At 36.5% G+C, this 23,170-nt stretch overlaps 1 protein-coding gene across 1 annotated transcript in view; it reads right to left on the bottom strand.

Annotated features, from left to right (window-relative positions):
- ADAMTS19 (ADAM metallopeptidase with thrombospondin type 1 motif 19) overlaps positions 1-23,170 on the bottom strand; it is a 223,829-nt gene that overhangs the window by 175,067 nt on the left and 25,592 nt on the right. Inside the window, exon 3 of the mRNA XM_011362252.2 lies at positions 5,376-5,541. Within this exon, the coding sequence (XP_011360554.2) occupies positions 5,376-5,541 (166 nt within the window). The remainder of the gene's footprint in view (positions 1-5,375; positions 5,542-23,170) is intronic.

The following is a 23,170-nucleotide window of genomic DNA, read 5'->3' as shown; positions in this document are numbered from 1 at the left end:
ATTTAGCAGCTGGACACACCATCTCTGCAACTTCCTCTATGCATGTGGTTCTTCAATAATGAATTTTTTACTTTAACAGCTTTATTGATGTGTAGTTTATGTGCAGATAACATGCAGTCATTTAAGCGTACAGTTCAGTTTTAATAAATTTCTATAGTTATGCACCATCTCCACAATCCATTGTTAAATCAGCTATCACCTATTCTCCTTGCCGTTTATCGAAATTCTGTTAATGTCCCTTAACTGCTATCGTCTCCTTTCCCAAACTTGTACTTTTGGGCGAACATCCTTTGTATTTCTTTACTACAATTTTAGTGGAGTCCCTGAAAGTAAATATGTGTGTTAGTGGAGTCCCATGGAGATGAACATTTGTGTTCAATTAGTCGTGTTTCCCCGGGTGTCTCTAACTTTGTTTTGAATTTGGAGATACAGATTCTCAGAGTTCTAGTCATTTATCTTGGTTTCTGATAAATTCTTTTTCTGGAGTCTTGTTCCAGGAGCTTTGGCTTTGGTTTGCCAATTCTATTCAATTTTATTTTATTCTATTTTATTAACTACTTATTCCATCTTTCTTGGCCTCTAACATCTTTTCATGGTGCCAGGATTAATTCAACTCTTGATTCTTGAACTACTGGTTCTCTTCTATGACTGACTTCCAGGGCTGACTGAGTTAGCTCTGATATCTAACATGAACTGGGTCTCTCCACCATTACTGGAAATTTCTCTGGTCTCAGATATCTCCATGATTTATGGTTTTCCCCTTTTTTCTGGCAGTGACACAGATTGAAAATCTATTTAATGAACAGTGTTACCCAAAGATCAAGCAGAGTCAGATAACTAAGTTAACCAAACTGTTATAAAAATAAATGCAAAGGCTCCTTATTTAAGCAACATCATTATATCATGAAACAAGATGATGCAAAAGGACGAAAACGACAGTAGCCTTCTGCAACAGAATCACTATAGCTCAAAGTAAACTCCATGAATTCATATGCAGTACCAGCAGTTAATACCAAAGACCTTGATAAAGGACAACATAAGAAATTATTCTTTTTGTATCTTAAGATCTATGGCAGCTAGGAATGAATATTTTTGTTTTTCTAATCATAATCTCAATCCTATCTAGTTATATATTAGTGCATATTTAGGAAGGGGGCATTCCTACAGGTATATGAAAAGACTCATCTTAGCAGGGACAATACCTAATAAACTGATTATGGGAAAAATGGATAGACAGACGGACAGGCAGACAGACAGATATAGATATAGCTATATAGGGAGTAGACCTCAACATAGTAAAATTAATCAGACTTGGGGAAAACGTGGAAGGTAGTTAGAATTACTCTTTCATGTCGCTGTTGTTTGTTTTGGTTTCTGCATGGGGGGGGCATTATTTAGGTTCTATTTTTGAGTGACTATGTCGATGGGAAATATCAACAGAGTTTGGGAGGAAAGATGATGGGTTCAGCTTTAGATTAAGTCTGAGGTGCCCGAGAAACATCTGAGTGAAGTTACTACACACTTGACAGTCAGGAGAGAGGTTAGAATGGAGATCGATTTTGGAGCTAATCAATGTGTAAATGAAGCTGAACCCACAGATTTGGATTCCATCACCCCAGGAAAAGCATGTGGAGTGAGAAGTAGAAAGAAAAGGAGGAAATCCTAGGAAATGCCTCTATTTACGGAGTATACTTGTGGAAGAAGACATATCCATGAAGGAAGCAGAGATGTAAGAAAAATAAAAAGAGAGCGAAAATGAAACCAAGGAGATAGTTATAAAATGAAGAGATTCTGAACTGTATCAAGAGTGGAATAGACCATGCAAGAGAGAGAAAAAAAGTTTGTTTCCTTTATTGCTCCAGCTAGTGACAGCTGTGTTGGCCCCAAACTGTCAGTGTGTGGCATCCAGATTTGCATGTTATATTTAAATAGGCAGCTTGGAACCTTCTAGGTTTCTTAAGAATCTCAACTTTGTGTGAGACACCATCACAGGAGTTAACCACTGTGTGTGAAAATCATTCATATTGAAGTAATCTTTTTATTAAGTTGCTTCCTTTGAAGTCTTCGTTGTTTACATCAACATTGCTGAGTGCATTCTTCATCCCATGAATCTTGAGGGTATTTCCTACCCATATGTGTGTATAAAAACAACATAATTGATGCCGCACACTTCCAGTTAGAGAAGACATTTTAATAAGCATATTCACCAGTGCTCAATGTAGGATCTCCATAACATTGTCCATATACTGACAATAATCTCCACAGCAGTTATAGATGGTGTGTGGAAAAAATTTCAGTAGCCATCTGAGTCCTTGACATATGCATAAGTTTATACTAAAACGTTAAGAAATATATATTGATAATGTCATTTGCCTGCTTAAAATCTTCAAAGACCAAATTTTACCTTCGAGATAAAGCACTTCTCATGACATACAAATCCCTTCATTATCCAGTCGACAATTACCTTTTCAGGTTGTATCTTATGACCATACTGTAGACATTCGGCCTCAGCTCCCTGAGATAATGCTTTCTCCTGCCTTCATGCTTCTGCATGTACTGTTCCTTCTGCCTGATAGGTTCTTTCCCTGACTGACAACATGCGGTAAGGATTTCACATACATTTTTCATTTGCACACATAATTTCATTTAATTCTGACAATAGCCCTGAGCTTCAGGTATCACTATCCCCATTTTTCATATTGTAAATGGAGTTTTTGAGAGATGAAGTTTTCCAAAGTCACACGGCTGGGAAGAAATAGCACAAGAATGCAAACACAGGCAATCTGACCCCAAAGCCCGTTATCTGTTCCCCAAACTTACCTACACTTTGTCTCCTTTTCTCTCTGTAGTGTAGGTAAGTTTTACTTGATCTTTGAGGCTCAGCCTCCCGATATCAGAAGCTTGGGATCTTGTGTACTGTGTCTGTCACAGTTCTTATCACATGACAGTATAATTACTCATTTACCAGTTTGTCTAAAATAATACATTGGTTACCTCTTGAGAATAAGGGCTGTGTCATTTAGCTCTACATCCCTGTGAGGTGACTGGTCATGTTTATGATGCAAATAATGAAACTAAGGTTCAGAAGCGTAAGGGAATTGAATAAGAGTACCTAGTTGGAGTGAGGATGCATATATGCTTTGAACCTGGGGCCTCTCACTCAACCTCATGTGCCTTTCCCTCCTCCATATTATCATTTAACAAAAGAATACAACATAGTCATCCTAAAGTATGAAGGTCCCTGTTTTGAAAAAATATTCATGTAATAAATATATACAAGCATGATATACTTAAGGCATTAAATGATGAAGGGGAATAGTGTGAAGACCAAGCTGAATACAAGTAAACTTCATGATTCCATCGTGCAAGAGCAAGTACTGCAATATTATTCAAATTTGAATCATATGTTTAATATGCTACTACCTCAGCCTGAAGTAAGAAAGAAAGAGCTACAATTAGACATATTGGTATAAGTAAATCAATAGTTTATTTCATGGATTATTGATTTCAAAATGATTTTTAAAATTCTAGACTCTTAAAAAGCAACTGAAAGTAGGTAAGCTCAATAAATTATCCAAATGATGACAGCTTAGCACTCCTGGCATGCAAGTACTTGATCCAAATAGGTCAATTAATATATAACAGTTATGCCTAACAAAAAAAACAATTAAAGCTTTATGAGAAATGTTTGCCATATAAGAACCATGTATTTATGCTTCATGAATCTATTAAAATTAAGAATTTTCTAGAAACCTTTCCTCCATGCATAATGGCACACAAAGCCTGCTTTGTGTCATCTGTGTACATGAGTAATTATAACAGCTGGAACTTGCTATGATTCAAATGTTGCACAGTTCAGATTTTCAATATAGCTCATACAAGGCTATCTACTTAAATGGACTAAATCCAAGTCATTGTTGCTGTTATTGTTTCTCGATCCAAAAGCCTTTCTTTTGCTTGTTCACAATGCTATGACTTTCGTTCAGCTGTTAAAACTCTCTTGTGTCTATAGTTCTTTGAATAGAGAAGGGGAAGTGTCTTATTTAAGTTGATCATATGCATTGACTAGGGTGACATGGAGATAGATTCGCTTAACCACTTTTGAAGGTGATTCCCGTACAGACTGAATTCATAAGCTTTCAGAAAAGAGAAATCACAGATCAATTTGAGATGAATATATCTGAAGAAAAATATATTGTATTTATTTCTGAATCCAAACACCCTAGACAAATGATGATATGAACATCCTGTGGCCTCTGCAAATGTTTCTATCATCGCAATTCATATATCTAGACTGGCTTCAAGTATCATAATCAGCTTTAGAATTAATATCTTGGCACTAGCTACATTAGCACCTAATTTTACACCACAAGTCAAATTTTAAAGTCTTTACACTGAAAATTCTTCAATAAATTCATATTTCCTAATTCTAACTGGAAATATTTCTCAGAATATTCACCGAGATGCATGGTTTAGATGTCTAAAAATTTTTTTCTTGGGAAAATTCTAATGACTTTCTGAATGTTGGCTATGATTTTCAAGTCCTACTTAAGTAACAGAAATCATTCATTTTTCTTACCATTCTTACTAATGTCATAGATCTCTGCCAAAGGAAGAAGGGAGGGAGGTGCACAAAATAGTCACCATTTTATTTCTGTAAAGAACTGGCAGACAAACAGAGATGGGGATTTGATGGTTGGCAACATGTATGTGCCTCTGAAACTGCCAGATTTAAGGTATTCTGATACCAAGAATACAATCCAAAGAAATAAATTGTTACTCGTCTTCCTAGTCCTGTGATAATATTAACTTCCAAGATGATTTTTACTTGGGTCAAATGAAAACAGAAAAAATGAGTAGGTGATAGTTCTGGTCAAAGGAAGGAGATCGCTCTGATGTTCTCACAGCAGTGGACTAAAAGAAGCCATGAGCTCACAGTATCAGTCTCAGGAGAGCTGGAGTTCTCTCGGTGTCATTTCTATGCTGGTGAAGTGACCCGTATCCCATGACAACACTTAACAAGTCAGAAGAGATATAGGGCATGCTATATATTAATCTCTGAAGTCCTTTTGTGTTTCCATTTGTTGATATTAAAATGTGGTACTTTACAGAAATCGAAAAGGTAAGTCTAAGATAAGTACATTTAATTGTCATTAACCAAAAGAGAGTCCATGTTATAAAAAAAAAAGATAGGGTAGATGGATGGGTAGATGGATGGGTAGATGGATGGATGGGTGGAGGGATAGCTGAGTGGGTGGGTGGGTGGATGGAAGGATGGGTGGTTGGGCGGGTGGATGGATGGATGGGTAGAATTTTTTTGAAAGGATTCATCTCACATTGCATATTTAGTTAAATCCTTCAGGAGAAAGCATTACCTGAAATGATACCACAGTAATGACTGTGAGGAGTTGACTTCTCTGTGACTTTCTCCTCCATGGACCTTTTCTGCCTATATACACGGTGTGGGTGACCCGTTATGGCCATTGTATCATTGAGTGGTTCAATAAATATGAAGTCCTCATTGAGCTGTATAAATCCCATCTGGAATATATAACATAAAAAGATATGTAAGAAATACCATTTGAATAAATTACTTTCTAGGTTCTCCTACTCGCACACACTCTATTTTCTTTCACATACGTGTATACATTCTTCTAGTGAAGCTATTTTAGCGACCGCATAATAAAGTAACTGTCTTCCCATTTTATTACTTCATCTTTATGTACTTTATTGCACTAGCATAAACTTCATTTAGTTAGTCTTAGCCTGTGTGGGTGGGAGGCTAGATGCCAGCAACAGATGCACAGTAAAAATTCTGGAATGTTAAAGGCTCACTTTGGGAGACCCATGGGGTCACTTACATGCAAACCATGTACAGAAGAGCAATAGAGTTTTTAATTGCAAAAACCACAGGTCCAACTTTTGACAATCATTATTTAATAAAGTCAGTCATGTAACATGTCAAAGCAAACATAGGAGATATAGCATTGAAGTTATTATATAAAATATTCTTAAAGTCTTCTAGTAAACATTTTGAAAACCTTTGAACAATAAATTACAGAAAAATGAAGCATCATTTACATAAACAAGTTTCATTTCTTATAATGCCATGTTTTTAAAGTTCATCAATTAAGGACAGAAGGTTCAAAACTGTAAAATATGGTTATGATCAATAAGAAGAACTTATAATAAGTAGGTATCCTTTTATTATACTGAAGCTAAGCCTAGTCATTTCTTTCCTTCCTATTTTAGAATATAAATTTGCACTATAACTAGGAAAATATTCTACATGGAAGAACATATGACTTAATCTTTTCAATTTTTATTATTTTACTCTACTGTAATATATATAAATGTATATATTTAACTGTTGTTAACTCTTTAGCAAATACTTGTGAAGAAATAATCCCTTAGAACATGCATTATTTGTATCCAATCTACTAATATCAAAGTTCTTAATTTCGTTTTGTATTAATTATATGAAAATTATGTCTAGTTCATTTTAACCTGATCCACAGGTACCTAGCATAGTAATAATTACTTCTACAGATATAGTAATTCTTCCAAACTGAATATTAAGAAAAAAATAAATCTGTGCTAAAAAAATGTTTTCCTTAGAAGTATAGAAGAGGTTTTTTTCTTTTGTTTTAATTATTAAAGTGTACTGTATCTTTTATACAGAAAGACCAGGTGATTGCCAATATGCTATCTCATTTTATTCTGTAAAAATTGACGTTATACGGATCTTAAGAATAAATCTAAAAATCCTCATCAATTTCATTTTATTAAAATTTTTATATCTCTAATAAAATTCTCAAGTACTAGAATAACAGTTCCGCCACTTCCATCTGTCCCCTTCCTCTCTCTCTCTCTCTCTGTTTTCCCCTCTCCCCCTCTCTCTGTCTCTCTCTATCTTTCTGTTTTCCCCTCTCTTTCTCTCTCTCTCTCTCTCACACACACGTGCTTTTACATGTGCACAGATCATTTGGGAGTGGAGATAATGCAAAAAGTATTTACTGTAATGATTCTTTTAAAATATTATTCTTTTAAAATGTGTATACATTTGGGCAATTTTTTGAGTAATTTTAATGACTTCCAATGAGTTATTTTTCATACATGTTTTCATTCTCTCAAATATGAAACTAGCTTGAATTTTAAAGTAATTCTATGAAATCCAAAGTTTTCCCTGGAGCCTAATTTGATGGGGAAAAGGAGAATAACAAATATTTACAAATTGAAATAATGATCATTAAAGACATTTCTCCCTAGAGGACATACAAATGGCCAAAAAACATATGAAAAGATCCTCAACATGGCTAGCTATTAAGGAAATGCAAATCAAAACCACAACGAGATACCATCTCACACCTGTTAGAATAGCTATAATCAACAGGACAAGTAATAAAAAATGGAGAGGACGTGGAGAAAAAGGAACCCTCATACACCGCTGGTGGTACAGCCACTCTGGAAAACAGTATGCGGGTTCCTCAAAAAACTAAGAATTGATCTACCATATGATCCAGCAATCCCTCTACTGGGTATTTATTCTTAAGATTAGAAAACTCATATCTGGAAAGATATTTGCACACCGATGTTCATAGCAGCATTATTCATGGTGGCCAGGACATGAAAGCAACCGAAGTGTCCTATGATAGATGATTGGATAAAAAAGCTGTGGTGCATATATATAATGGGATATTACTCAGCCGTAAGAAGAGATGAAATACTGCCATTTATGACAACATGGATAGAACTCAAGATAATCATGCTAAGCGAAATAAGCCAAACAGAAAAAGTAGAAAACCACATGATATCACTTATATGTGGGATATAAACCTGAAAGTAACAAACAGGACAAACAAACAGAGACTCATGGACATAGACAATAGACTAGTGGTTACAGGGAGTAGGGAGAGGAAGAAGTAAATGGGGTAAAAAGGGTCAAATATGTGGTGACAGAAAGAAATCGAACTATGGGCAGTGAACACACAAATATATATACATATGCCTTACTGCTAAATTGTACACCTGATTTCGTTAACCAATGTCACCATAATTTTTTTAATTAAAATAAATAAGTAAATAAATAATTTTAAAAAAAAAAGATGTTACATCTAGATGTGGATTGAAGATAGGTAGTGTTGTCACATTATATAATATTGATCCTGACTATGAAAATATGGATATATGTTAACCTCGTCTTATTTATTAGTGTGATACTAAGGTTCAGTCAGTATTCAAAGTTATTAATAAAACTGACAGTGTGGCTGATGATTAAAATAATAATTGTTATGATGTGTAGTTAGAACATCTCAGATAGATATGCTCAGTTTCCCTAAGTCATCAATTTGCAATCTGATACATTCTTTTAATAGGTTATGTGTGGTTAGATTTATAACAATAAACCCTATAAAATTTAATTGCATACTATCATATAAAATTTAATGACTCCAAGAACAGATTCTGGATTTAAAATTATTTGAGCTCATAACTTACTACTGGCCATGTAACTCTGAGAAAGTTACAACACTGTTATCTACACAACAGCTTAATAGGGCTGTTTGGAAGAATCAATTTTTAAAAGTACATGTAATGCTCTTATCACAGAATCTGATAGTAGGTAAACACTCAATAAACGTTCACCATAATTTTTATTTTATTAATAAGAACAACAATAATGAATATAAAAATTCAAACATTTGAGTAAGGACTCAAGAGCTCAGAATCCAAAGAAAAAAAGTTCATTCCTCTTCATATCTACTTATTAGCATATTAAATATTACCTGAAATAAACGTGTTATTTTTTTTTATTTAGAATTTGGAAACCTCTTCATAACACAGAATTATCTGTTGTGTTAGGATGTTATCTATAGACATTTTTAAAAATGAGAAGGCCACTTTTAAACAGGAAAAATAATGTTGGAATAATTATAAATGGTGACTCATTCGATATATATTTATTCTCTGACCACAGTGTGCCAGACTCAGTTCACTCTGGGGCACACACAGCCCCAAGTGCTCAGTGTTCTCTCTCCAGGAAAGAGTTTTCTGTCTGAGACCAGAATATTAGGCTGCAGCACAAGAAGAGTTCTAGCTTACATAGGTATCTTTCAAGATAATGACTTGTATTAAAGCAGAACTGCAGAACATCTTGAGGTTTTTCTCTCTCCACAAAGAGCTTGCTATTTTCCCACTAACAAAACAGATTTTTTTCTCTATACTGATCTTACAGGCCATGGAAAAACACAACTCCGTATTAATCTCTCTGCTCAAGGGCCACTGTGTTTGACAATCCACAGCTAGGCAGCATTCGCTTTAACGCAAATATTGTCCTTTCAGTATTAGAAGACAAGAAAAGATTATGTGAATTAATATGACACAATTAATTATCTAAAATAAATGCAAACTATGTAAGCGTTTTTCTCCCAGATGGCCCTATTTTTAGATTTTTCAAAATGACTTTAACTATTTTGAGACATTTCATTAAAATATTTGGAAATGAAATTAAGTTTTACGGTGGTTCCCTACCTTATTTCTGTCATCATATACATTTCCTCATATGGTGGCCTCTGTTCTTTTTTCATGGAATGTTATTCTTTGATTTGACAATTTAGCAAGAATTTCAGTATTTTGCAAATTTACCATCACTTATGTGAAAATAAATTGCCAGCCATTTCTTTTCTTACTGCTTCTCATATTTTATTTTTCTATTTAGATTCCTCTGTGCTTTCTAAAATAACCATTAACGCCGATCTCATGAAAGTAAACTGAGACTGACACCAACTTCTAACCACAATACGAAATTTGATTTGTGCAATGTACGTCAATTTTTACATATTGTTGCTTCAATTTGCCAAATATCAATATTTTACTTGTTCAAATTTAAATTAATTATGGCCTATCGAATAGATAAACAGATTCTAAAGTTCTAAGGTAAGCATAACTAAAAAATAACTAAAAATATAGAAAGCAACATGGCATTCTCCATTTTTGTTCTCACTCCCAGTAGGCTGACTTCCCATTCACTGCCTTACTTCCCATTCACTCACAGAGCAAAAGCACTACTGTGGTCACCTCAAGTGTCCTCATCATTTTCCACGCTCCTTTCTGGAAATTTCCTTTATTTTCCAGAACCTTGGTTTTCTAGCTAACCTTTCACTGGACTGGCTGAAAATATTTATCTGTGGCTCAAACTGCATATTGTACGAGTCTTTGATAATATCCTATTTTTTAAGATATATAGTATATCAAGAACTAAATACCATGAGTGCTAAAAGATGTGAGGAAGGTGGTAGATCACTACAGCTTCAGGATGCAAGAAGAGTCTGGAGGGAGAGCAGGATTTGGATAAGACTGGGGCAAGCAAGGTTGTTCCCTAGAACGGGAGGCATTGGGAGCAAGGGCAAAGAGGGTGTCGAGTCTAGAAAATGGTTCAAAGAAGCCTCGCTTCAGTAGAGAACTGGGGAAATGCAGCCAAAAAAATAAAATGAACTCATGAAATTGAAAACATCGAATACAAAGTACTTGAGAGGAACAGGTAAGTCAATGTTCTGAAGTTCTGAGGATTATAAGTCTCTTGTCCAACTCTAAGATATATTAGAGAATTACTGAGATATTGAAAGTAGCACAAGTGTTCTATTTCTAAACAACAGTAACAGAAGTTGTTGAAAAGCTCTGGCACCAGCATATGCTTGTAAAAACATTTCAGACAAATGTCTGATGCTCTACATGATATGAGTTTCTATATAAGTTTGGCTTTATTTTCTGAAGTATTTTCTTGTATAGTAATGTTAGAACGTTTATCTTATTAAGTAAAAAAAGCATTATATAGTTTGAAATATAAGCATATTATAGGCTTGACATAAATTATACTATGTTTATATTACACTTTATTCAGAAAATGTCATTTTCAATATTACTGTAAATGGTTTTTCATGCATTTGTGTATTCTACACATGAATCTGTACGAAAATACACTCTGACACTGCATCTATCCTTTTATCATCCTAAAATACTCTTTCTGACTTGATGCTTTCGATGTTTCCTCTTTATGCCCACAGGGATAAACTCCAAACCATTAATGAAGACACGAAAGATTTAAAGTCATGACGAACTCTTGCCTACCACTCCAGCTTTATTTTTATTTAAACTTCATAGATAACCTTAACAAATAATTTTAATTGTGTGAACAAACTTTTGATTTTAACATGCTTCAGAATAACTTCTAGTTTTGCATGACCACATCTTGGTTCCTTGCACACTCTGCTTTCTTCCCAGAAAGTCACTGTCAGTGTGGAGAGTTATTTCTTCAAAATTAAGCCAATCCTGTCCTGTCCAAAGTAACCACTGCCTCCCTTCTCCACTTCTACACTGGACCTTTTCCGTTACTACCCTAATAAATCTGCTGTGGTGGCTGTTTTTGTCTCTCTGATTAGCTATCCGAGGGGAGGCTTTGACCCCAGTGCTCATCTTCATGCCTTCAAGACATAAGGTTGGCCAAATTGCAGGTGTTCAAGGTTGGTTGCTTTTAACTCTTCCTTTTTGAGGTAAAAGATAACATATTTGTTCACTGCTCTAAAGAGCAATCTATCCACTCCACCTGGGACTCCATCTGCAGAAAATTACAATTCAATTTCTTCCCTCCGGCATTTCCAGTGTTGGTTTCCTTGTGTGCCCAGGTTCTATCTTTATGAAAAGCTCTCCAGTGACCATGCTGTCAATATCATTCTGCTTTCTTTCTCTAACAAAGGGCTTCGAAAAGAATCATGAAAACTACAAGGGAAGAAGGAAATTTAGAAATCATCTGGCCATCACTGGAGTTTTAAAAATCAAGGAAGCCGAGACTTAGAAATGTTGCATAACTTGCATAACATCACACAAGAGTTCATGTGAAAGTCAGGACCAGAATTTCAGCCTCCCAATTTCCAAACTGATTTGGGGTTTTAATCCATCGCTCTAAATTTGCTTGCTACCTACATTCTACTTACATTTTCACCTGCATTCTCATCTGCCTCACTGAACTCCAGAAATTGTTCTGGGCCACCCACAATTTCCTTCCCTTTACTCTCCTCTCTAAGGCATTTGACCTTGGATCACTTTTCTCTTCTATGAATATTATGTTGCTCTAGTTTTCTCCTTTTCTAGCAACTGTTTCTGTTTCCTTAAACAGCTCATGTTCCTCACTCCAAGGCGAGTCTTTGGTCAGAAATTATTCTCTATACTTATTACTCCCAATGGTTTTATAATCCCGTCAGTGGAGGTGATTCCCACATCCCCCTCACAGCCCACTGCTTCCACCTGAGATCCACTCTCTGTGTCTGTCACTTATTATCTGTGGTGCAACAGGAATCAAACCAAAGACTGTTGCCTTTGTGAGGCTATCTGGAAAGAGCTAGGCCTGCCCTATGACCGTTATTCCAAATAACTCTCATCTTTAAAAAATTTTGCACTAAGGATTTGACGTCAAGCACAACATAGATGGTTGAAGTCCAAAATTTGATATCGAGAGCAAGGCCAGGACCCATCTCTCACAAATCAGAAGACAAAACTATGGCATTAGGGTCTGAACTTTATCTTAAGTGGACTGTTTTATGTGACCAGACTTTTAAACTACCAAAAGCAGAATGGTTTTCTGAGTGGTCTGAGGGTTACTTCTCCAGCTCTCTGCCAATGGTAGATACCTGATAATGTTCCCATGGCAGATCTGGGCGAATATTTCCAGATTTTAGTTTTTCTTTCCTTCTTACTTTCTTTTAATTCTTTTTCATTTTCGTTCTTAAAGTGTGATCATAAAAACCTGAACTTTTTAATAACAGAACTTTTCAAATATATAGTTAAAGAAAGAAATAATTATTCCAAACCCCATCATGGAATAAATATAATGTATGTATATATTTCTTTCTAGTCTATTAACATATACACACATAAGTATATATATGTATGTATCAGTGTGTGTGCATGTGTGTGCATGTGTGTGCCTATACACATAATGCATAATGTGTTAAAGTTTTATATCCTATTTCATTTTCCCATTTAAGAATAGCTTCACAGCTATTTCATTTCTTAATAGTATTAAAGAATCTTTATAAGCCTGGTTTTAATTGCTGAATAATTGTTTATCCTCTAAATGTATCATAATTTTATTAGCTATTCATTCATTTGACCCTCTAGTCAATAAAATGCATAAGTACCAGCTTTGTGCAGTGAGAGTTCAGGGCACAGGTCTGGCAAGACCCATCCCAAACTTATACTTTAGGAGCAGAGAAAATGTGCTATTTATTCAACTGGGTCAAAGTTACACACAATTGCTCCATAATCATTTGTCGATAAACTTTACATTGATGGTTTACACACTTTTTAATGTCTGTGCTCTATTTCACAATATTGAGCAAGATTAAAATGTAGCCAGGAAGTATCCCTCCGAGACACCTAAGGGCCTCGGCGGGAGCTGAAAGGGACCTCTTTGAAGCATAAGTGTGAGACCTCAGGGCCTGAGGGACATCTGTGAAGATGACAGCCTCCCAAGAACCCACAAAATGGCCCATGAGAGAAAGAGACTGTTCACTTTAAGCAGCTATCAAACACAGCACTCAGAGACACATTCTATGACACTGTCAGACACAAGATTCTCCTCTCCTCCCTTATAGCTTCAGTCCTAGAGGAGGCAGAGGAAGCCAGTGCACGCAGCAGGAGGAACACAATCTAGGTGGGGAAATAATGAGGACTCTGACTTCACCCCCTTCTTTTTCACATGTGATTGGTTCTAAGTAAACCTGGATGCAGAAGGCAGGTAGCAGAGATATTTTAATTTTCTGTGAATTTGGATTGTCTGATGATTGTATAATAAATATTTTAATTACCTAACAGAGCCTTTGTGTGCCTAAATTTACTTGGGGACTTCTCACAACCTAAGAGTGAACAATGCCAGAAGGAAGACCAAAAACAAAACAAAACAAAACAATACCACTTGTTTTATTGTGATATCTGTTCAGTCCTGTTTACTCAATGAAGAGTTATATGTGTATAATATGAATTCAGGTGCCAAGTTCTGTGAAGGGGTTAGAGAGTTATGTGCAGATGGCCTTTCAGGAGAGGTGACATCTGAGCAGAGGCCTAGAGTTTCAGCGATGGCCAGGCCAAGCACAGGGGGAGAACATTCTAGGCAGAGGGAGAAACAAAGACCCTGAAATAACAAAGCTTTAGCATGTTTAAGGAAAAGCAAGGCTGGTGCAGTCGGAGCAGAGTGATATGGGAGCAGAGTGGTATGTGAGAAATAGTCATTAGGAACACCGGGGCTACTCCATAGCAGTTTCTCTTATTTGACTCACATCAAGACAAACCCTGATGAAATCCTCTTTTGGTTTTCAGATCACCTATCTTTTCTTGGACACTGGTTACAGACTTCACTGTGGGATGTTTCATGAAGACCCCCTGGGTTTGTGTTCTTTCAACACAGTCTTATTTTATCTACTTAATAATTACACAGGAATAGATTTCACTCCTACGAGTGAAAAAAATATGCTTTCTCTTCCATTTTCTTGAAAACTATTGCTCTCTTCTAACTTTCCTCCAACATTTGACAGAAGATATGTATTTAAAAACAATTTCAAAATGTTCGTTTTTAACTACACTACAGATAAACCGCACCACAAGTATGATAATAAACAGAAGCTGTTCTATGTTGAAGAAGTGGAAAGGAAGTGGTAAAAACTGGTAAAATAGAAAATGAATGCTCCATCATAACATTTAGTTATCCAAAATGATTGATTTTTTGACATTATGATGGTTATCTCATTTCTCATTGCACAATCTAATTTTTGCTCATATTGAGAAATCTCTAATTTTTATATACTTTCTCATATCCATTCACTTTACTGTAATCTCTTGTTGCTTATAATTATTTTTTAATTAATCCCTTGGATGTCTACAGATCCTTTAAATATGCAAAAAGCAAGTTGAGAAATAGAAAGCAAATTCAGTTTTAAATCTACTTCTAAGTTTATCAACCAGTCTATCCAAAAGCCATTACGTTCCACTGTATCTTCTTTGCGATGGTTTAATGTTCATTATAAATGTACTCACTGGATACCTAACATATGGCAGTATGCAAGACACTAAGCACTCAAAGATGAAAACAGATTTAATCTCTGTCGCCACGGACCTTATACATTAGGGGGAAAGACAGAGAAAATCAGGTATTCAGATAAATATACTTAAGAAATTATAAATTGTGGGAAGTATCATTAAAGAAACAAGGATTTGAGAGAAATAAAACAGAGGCCGAGATGCTAGACAGTGTGGCCCAATAAGACCTTCTAAAGAAGTAGCATTTGAGACCTAAAAAAGAAGCCAGCCACATGAAAAAGAACATAATTAAAGGAAGAGTGGTGAATTAGGTGGAGGATGACATCTACCAAGGCTATGACCCTAGAAGATATATGGGAGAAACTCAGTATATCAACTTTGAGTTTACAAAAGTGTATGCTTTTTAATTATTATTTATAACAGCATTGGTTTGTGTTCTGTATGTTCATGTCACAATTAAACACACTTTAAAAATGAAAAACAAAGAATAAAAAATATATATTACTTAGCAATGTAGAGGCCAGGCAAGTACTAAAAGAAATACAATTGCTCCCTGAGTGCAGAAATCTAGACTAGAGAAAGCGGGCAAGAGAGTTTACTTTTCCATTATAGTTTTTTTAGCCAGTACTGACTTTTCAAATGATACACATGTATGTCTTAGATTATACTTTAATTTCAAAAAAAGAGGTTGAAATTCAGGGACACAAGATTTGTTAGGAGGTTACTGCAGCAATTAAAGTAATAAGTAATGGTGACATTAGTATAAAGTCAATCAGGGAGGAAGACCTATAGATAAGACAGGACATAGTTGAAGAAATGACATGAAGATTGAGACAGTGGCAGGAGTCACAGACAAATAATTATAGCAGCAAAAACAGAAGAAAGGGGTTGGCAGGGTGTGATTCATATAGAGCTCTGAAGACCATGATAAGACACTTAGATTTGATATGAAATGTAATTGGAAGCAATTGTAAGTGGATGGCATAACTCGATACAAATTTCGAAGAAAGTCATTCTTTTTTTATTATCATTATTATTATTTTTTGGAAGACAGAGTATAGGATGACAAGAGTGGAATCAGAGAGACCAGTTTGATGTTAGATATAATAGTTCAAGTGCAAGATCAGGGTGGCTAGACCAATGAAGCAACACACAGTGGCTGAACTGGGGATGTAGAGAAAAGGAAGTATATTTAAGATTAATTTTGGATTTTCATACACACCAGAGGGCAACCACCCAAATTTATTAATGGTTTAGACGTTGAGACGTAGAGGGACAGTAACACAGAGAATTAAGGATGACTCCAGCATTTCTGCCTTAAGTACTCAAGAAGGGGAGATAGATGTCTGTGATTAAGCTATAAATGTCAGACACTGAGGATGAAACAGATTATAGGGACAGAGAATCAAAGTTTCTGATGGTACTTTATGAGGTTTGATATAAAGTGAAACATCCAAGTGAAGAAACCAAGTAAACAATTGGGGTGTGGAGTTTAGTGGAGGGTTTTGAGATAGCAACTTGCATTTGAGAGCTGCCAACATAATTTTTCAGTCCATGGGAATGAGCGATGTTATCTGGAAAGGGAACATAAAGAAAGAAGAGAAAAGAGCCTAAGACCAAACCCTGAGGACCCTAACACTGAGAAGTGAAAAAGGAATTAGCAAAGGAGACTGAGGAGGAAAGACTGGTGAGGTTAAAGGAAAAGTAGGAGCTTGTAGAGTTGATTTTTTTAAAATCAGAATTAACTCTTTCTGGAACTGACTTTAAAGAAAAGACGAATAAGATCTCATTCGTTTTACTCTGAAAAATGTATTTTCCTGTCCGACACATATTGCTCAGGTTAAAAATTTACCAGTCCTATGCAAGATGATCAAACACATGTGCTCATGCTGCTGTTAAATTCAACACCAAAAATTGAGCAAAAGAGCACTGCCCTGCCTAGATCAATCAGGGTTCTCGAAAGTCATAACAACATGGCCAACTTTAGTTCCATTCCGTGGAGACATGAGAAGAATTTAAACTTATTAACTAACTTTGCTTGACCTATCTATTTTTTTAAATGGTGGCTTCCAACTTGCCACCCACTCTAGCACTTAATGAGTCGGTGCACACTCAGTTGTACATCAAGTTGTTAAAGGGTTAGTCACTCAGTGGTTTTTCAGAGCCACTCACCATGGCGATGAGCACTTGCGGCACTTATCTCATGCAATCCCAGCCCAGTTATGTGCTTTAAGTGGACTGAACGAGACCACTGAGAAAGCTGTGCAGCTGCAACTTGGGGAAGTACTCATGACTGCCAGGTCTTTCTGGTGACCTCACAATTAACAGAGATGTTGCCAACCTCCTACATACCCCTAGAGAGTAGATGCAAATTCATTTTACCATGGAAACAAGATTAGTGGAGCAAACTACTCAAGGACCATAGCCCTGGTACTCAGAGGCACGGAAAATGTGCTGTGACTTATTTTCCAGATTCAATTAAAGGTCAAATAAATACAATAATTAATTGATTCAACAATATTTACTGAGTGCAAAGCATGTGTAAGCTAATGTGCTAGATGTAAGAAATACACCAGTGTACAAAACAGTTTTTAAGTCTGTTTTAAAACAATCTTAAGTGTCTTTTAGAATAACTAAGGAGTTTATTTATTGCAGATTTTAAGTCTTCTGTCTCATTTGCACCCACATCAGTAAAATGTGTTGTTCTTGTTGTTGTTTTCCATTTAGGACCTTTGGATAATTCAAATATTCCTCCTACTCCTATTCTGAGTGGCATTAAGTAATATTTAACAAATTATATTGGTGTTGTTCCTTTTTAAAGAGAGTGATAAATCTTGTACCAACAAAGTTCTTTGTCATGTGGCCTGTTTCATAACTACAAGATCCCCAAATACAAACGTATGACCAGGGAAAGCTGTATGACCTTTCTTTCCTTGCCACCTTTCTTGAGTCTTTTTCATAAACATCCCATCAGTGAGTACAGAGACTCAAAAAGCTAACATAATCTCAGCTGATTTATTCAAGGTCACCCTGGGAGGTCATACGCTGCAAGAGCTGAAATTATCTGGTATAAGGCAGGAAACCCAATGCACTCTGCATATTCCAGACAACATCAGGAATATTACATCCATGCATCATGTTTTAAGAAAGACATTTATAAACAAGAGCCTATCTGAGCAAGAATTAAGGGGTCAGTTTGTTCCAAATTCCACCCAGAGAAGAAATCGTTCATCGACATCTCTGATAAATATTTAATATTCTATTTACTCATTTCAATCACTAATAGAGAATAATCACTCTGAAGCAATCTAGGTCTTTACTGGGCAGTGGTAGTTCTCAGGAAGATTCTTATAAAAGGTCCTGAAGGTTCTCCATCGCAACTATAAAGCATGAGTCCTGATCCTGCATCCTAAGCAGCTTCTCACATTTCAAATATATGACAAGCACTCTCCTGGCTTCTCTGTACATGCCTAGTTACTATAACTATTCCTGATACGAAATGAGTTCCCTATCCTTCTTCATTGTTTTCATTTTACTTGGATGTTCTCTAGTTTATAAACGTCATTCTTAGGTATGATGTTCCTTGATTTTAAAGTATGAAGGTGAGTATTGAGTGAAAATGTCTTTAGTACATAGAATAAGTTGAAATGTGTAAGAAAAGTAACACATTAAGAGCCTACAGACTGGTATAGGATAACAAAATGGAAAGTGTTTTCATGTATTAATTTTTATCATTCTGTATTAGGAAATATTTCAAACTTTCAGAAATACACAGGATAATAGAGTACCTAGTGATCCACTCCTCATATTTAAAAATTGTTAGCACTTATTTGCTGTAGAGCATTTTTTAAAAAATATATAACAATTTATTGATTCAGTTGAATGGACCTGCACAGCCTCCCAAAACCAAGTCCCAGACCTTATTGCTCAAAGGTAACTACTACATTAAAGATGTGTGTAGCTTTTGCGTTCATGTTTTAAATGTCCACTATGTATGTCTTTAGTACGTAGTATGTCTCACTATTACAAACAGTGCAGTGAACACACTTGGACCTATTTAAAAGAGTTCACAGTGATGGCTCCACTCAGGACAGACTACAGAGAGGGAAAGACTAGATGAGAGGTGATTGATGGCTCAGGCCAGCGTGGTATTAATGGTAATGGAATCAGTCAGATTCAGGATAAAGTTTGAAGGTACAGCAAACAGAACGTGTGATGTTCATGTTTGAAAGAAAGAGAGGGATTCAGAACCACAATATGATTTTTGGCCCTTGTCAAATGGAACTGCACAGTTCACCATCAATGAGATGAAGAATAATGTGAGAGCGGGATGGGGGATGATCAGTTCAGTTTGGAATACACTAAGTTTGATATATCTTTTAGACCTCATGATGAAATATCAGGTAGGTAGCTGGACATATGAACTTGGAGCTCAACAGAGACATCTGAACTAAAATTACAGATTTTGGAGTCATTGGCATATAGGTGGCATTTAGGCCATGAGACTAATGTAGGTAGAGAAGAAAAGAAGGCCCATGGCTGAGCCCTAGATAACAACAGTGTAAAGAAGGTGCAGAGAAGAGGAATAATTAATAAATCAGACTGAGAGGGAGCAGTTAGAGAGGGGTAGAGTCCTGATAGCAAGTGATAAAAACATACATCAAGAAGGCAGAGGGTTTATCAGCTGTTCCCAGTGCTGCTAATGGTAAAGTAGGATGAGGACTCCAAGTCGGTAGCCCCAAGTGAATACTTTGCTCTGTCAGCAACACATCCTCTATCCTTTGCAATTAACTATTCTGAAATATTGACACTTATTTGTTTACAATTCAAATAAAAAAATAGATACTGCTACCATTAGATTCCTTATTTTATTAATGATAAATGCTGTATAAATTTCAACGTATGGATTTTGCAACTTTAATATTAATGAATGAAATCTCTGTGGTTTGGAAGGAAAATAAAATATTAGGAAAAATAAAATATTTGAGAGCATTTCACAATGAACAAACAGAAAAGTTACTGGGGTTTGATTCTTACAAGTAGATGATACATGGGTAATTTTCAATTCTGTCTTCTACAACAGTGGTAATAAAGAATGAGTTAACTATTCCATCTAGAGTTCTATTTAAAGTAATTGTAGACTTCTTCTTTATTCTTGTTTTATAATGTTAGATGCAGCCAAAATACTAAAAATATTTTTAGATATTGACTCCATTATCCAACAAATTAGCAACTACTTACAGATTCTTAGCATTGGTGAATTGAATTAGAATCATATTAGTGTTCTTATATAAGAGATTGTTAAAATTATTGAACAGGAAGAGTCAAAGATGGAATCATGATGTTTCCTAAAAATCTTTCCATTTGATATAAGGATTCTTAAGATAGCTTCAATTAAATAGTTAGAAATCTACCTAAATATTCTTATCCCGAGTGATTAAAGAATTACTTTAGAAAGTAAATAACTACAAAGCATTTTACTTACTAGAAAAAAAAGGTTATTCAAAACTCTGAAAGGAGAATTTTAGCTAAAATTCAACTAAAAAAGCAAAATGAATTGAGAAAACATTTGGAATAAATATGATTATATAACATTTATTATGTAAATGACAATCACAAACCCTAAAAGCCAAATGAGTAAATTGATACATAAAATTCACAAAAGAGGAAAACAAGTAGTTTAACAGGAATAGAATTATAGTCATTCCTGGATAGTAATTAAAAAATGTAAATTCCAACAGTCAGGCACAATTTCACTGTTTCGAATAGCAATTAAAAATAAGCATATAGGTTCTGGTCAAGATGGCGGATTAGGTAAACACTGTGTTTGCCTTCTTCATGAACACATCTAAATTACAACTCAACTACAGAATAACCGTCATGGAGAATTGCCTGGAATTTAGCTGAACAGAAGTCCTACAACTGGGACCACACAGAGGAAGCCACCTCGATACTGGTAGGAGGGGGCTGCAGAGCGGGCTGGTCCTGCGCCCGCATGTGGCAGTTGAGAATCCAGAGGAAATCTCAGCTGTGAAGAACTCCCAGGAGGAGCGAAGGGTCCCAACCCTACACCAGGCTCTCCTACCTAGGGTTCCAGTGCCGGGAAGAGAAACTCTCACAACTTCTGGCTGTAAAAACCAGGAGAGATTGCGGCTAAGTGAGACTGAGGGCTGCCTCTTTCGGGACTCACACACTGACTTACTCACTGAGGAACTCACTCACTCTGAGCTCCAGTGCTGGGGCAGCAGCACTAAGGGCACCAGGGACATACTGGGAGGAACTCAGTTGTCTGGCTTCAGGGCAAGGGCTGGAGGGGCAGCTTTCTCCCAGACAGAGTGCTGGCAGAGGGCATTGTTCCTTTGTTGAGTCCTTCTCCATTCAGTGTGAAGATCCACATAGCAGCCATACCTGAGTCGCTAGCAATCTGGCTAACACTTATTCCACCCAGGGGATTCCCTGACACCCCGCCCTTCCCAACTTGCGGCCACCCAAGCTGCCTCCAGTGGCTTTTCCGTTTAAATGGGCTGTCTCAGCTCATGCTGTGGACTTTTCTAAAATCTCTCAAAGGTTTGCAAAACCAAAACAAGCAGCATCTGGCCTCAGCGTGTCCCATACCTTTTGCTGAGCATCCGTATGCCTGGCACTAGCAACAGCCGGCTTTGGTTCTCAGCCTGGCCTCTCAAGGCACCTCCAAACCCAGCATAGATGGTGGGCATCTGCAGATTGCTTGGTGGCTCATGCCAGGTGGCCCCAAGCAAGCCCAGGAAGCTCAGGCCTGCATTGCCCGTTGGCCGGTTTCGTTTTGGGTTGGGGCTTCCTGGGGGCCCCTTCCTTGGCCACCCCCCCCAAGGGGCGGCTTGGGGGGGCCCCGGGGCCTTGTTATTTTGATTTTTCTTTCTTACCCGTTCTTCCCTTTTGTTCCTGGCCGTTCTTCCCACCCGTTCACCCGGGGGTTCATTCCTTCTTTTTGCCTTTTAACCGGCGCCAAGGCTCAACTACAACAGGAGGACAAATAGAACCCATATAAGGGACACACCTGGAGCACCTGGCTCAGGGGACCAGAGAGACTGCACCACTGCACCTCATAGAACCTACTATGTAAGGCCACTCTACTAAGACCGAGAGATGTTAACAACCCTACCTAATACATAGAAACAAATGCAGGGAGACAGCCATAATGGGGAGACAAAGAAACATGTCCCAAATGAAGAAAAAGAACAAAGCTCCAGAAAAAGAACTGAACACAATAGAGACAAGTAATCTACCAGATGCAGAGTTCAAAACACTGGTGATAAGGATGCTCAATGAATTTAGGGGAAGAGTAGATGAACTCAGTGGGAACTTTAACAAAGAGATAAAAAATTAAAAATAAAAATAAAACATAAAAATAGAGTTAGAAAACACAAAAGAACCAGTCAGAAATGAAGACTACGTTTGAAATGAAGAATGCTTTAGAAGAAATCGACAGTAAATTAGATGAAGCAGAGGTTTGAATTAGCGATTTAGTAGATAAAGTAGCAGAAAACACCCAATCAGAAGTACAAGAAAAAATAATCCAAAAAAATGAGGATAGTTTAAGGGGCCTCTGGGACATCAGGCATACCAACATTCGCATCATAGAGATAACCAGAAGGAGAAGAGAGAGAGAGCAAGGAATGAAAGTCTATTTGAAGAAATAATGACAGAAAATTTCCCTAACCTGGTGAAGGAAACAGACATGCAAGCCCAGGAACCTCAAAGAGTCCCAAACAAGATGAATCCAAAGAGGCTCATGCCAAGACACATCATAATTAAAATGCCAAAGGATAAAGACAAAGAGAGAATCTTAAAAGCAGCAAGAGAAAAGCAATTGGTTACCCATATGGGCTCTCATAAGACTGCCAGCTGATTTCTCAACAGAAACTTTGCAGGCCAGAAAGGAATGGCAAAGAAATGATGAAAAGTAAGCACCTACAACCAATATTACTCTGCCCAACAAAGCTATCATTTAGAATCGAAAGACAAATAGAGCTTCCCAGACAAGTAAAGGCTAGAGTTCATCACCACCAAGCCAGTATTACAGAAAATGTTGAAGAGACTTCTTTAA

Source organism: Pteropus vampyrus, unplaced genomic scaffold (genome assembly GCF_000151845.1).
Source record: "Pteropus vampyrus isolate Shadow unplaced genomic scaffold, Pvam_2.0 Scaffold74, whole genome shotgun sequence".
NCBI classification, from domain to species: Eukaryota; Metazoa; Chordata; class Mammalia; order Chiroptera; family Pteropodidae; genus Pteropus; species Pteropus vampyrus.
Note: the sequence above shows the minus strand (reverse complement) of the source record. Positions and strands in the feature narration are given on the sequence as shown.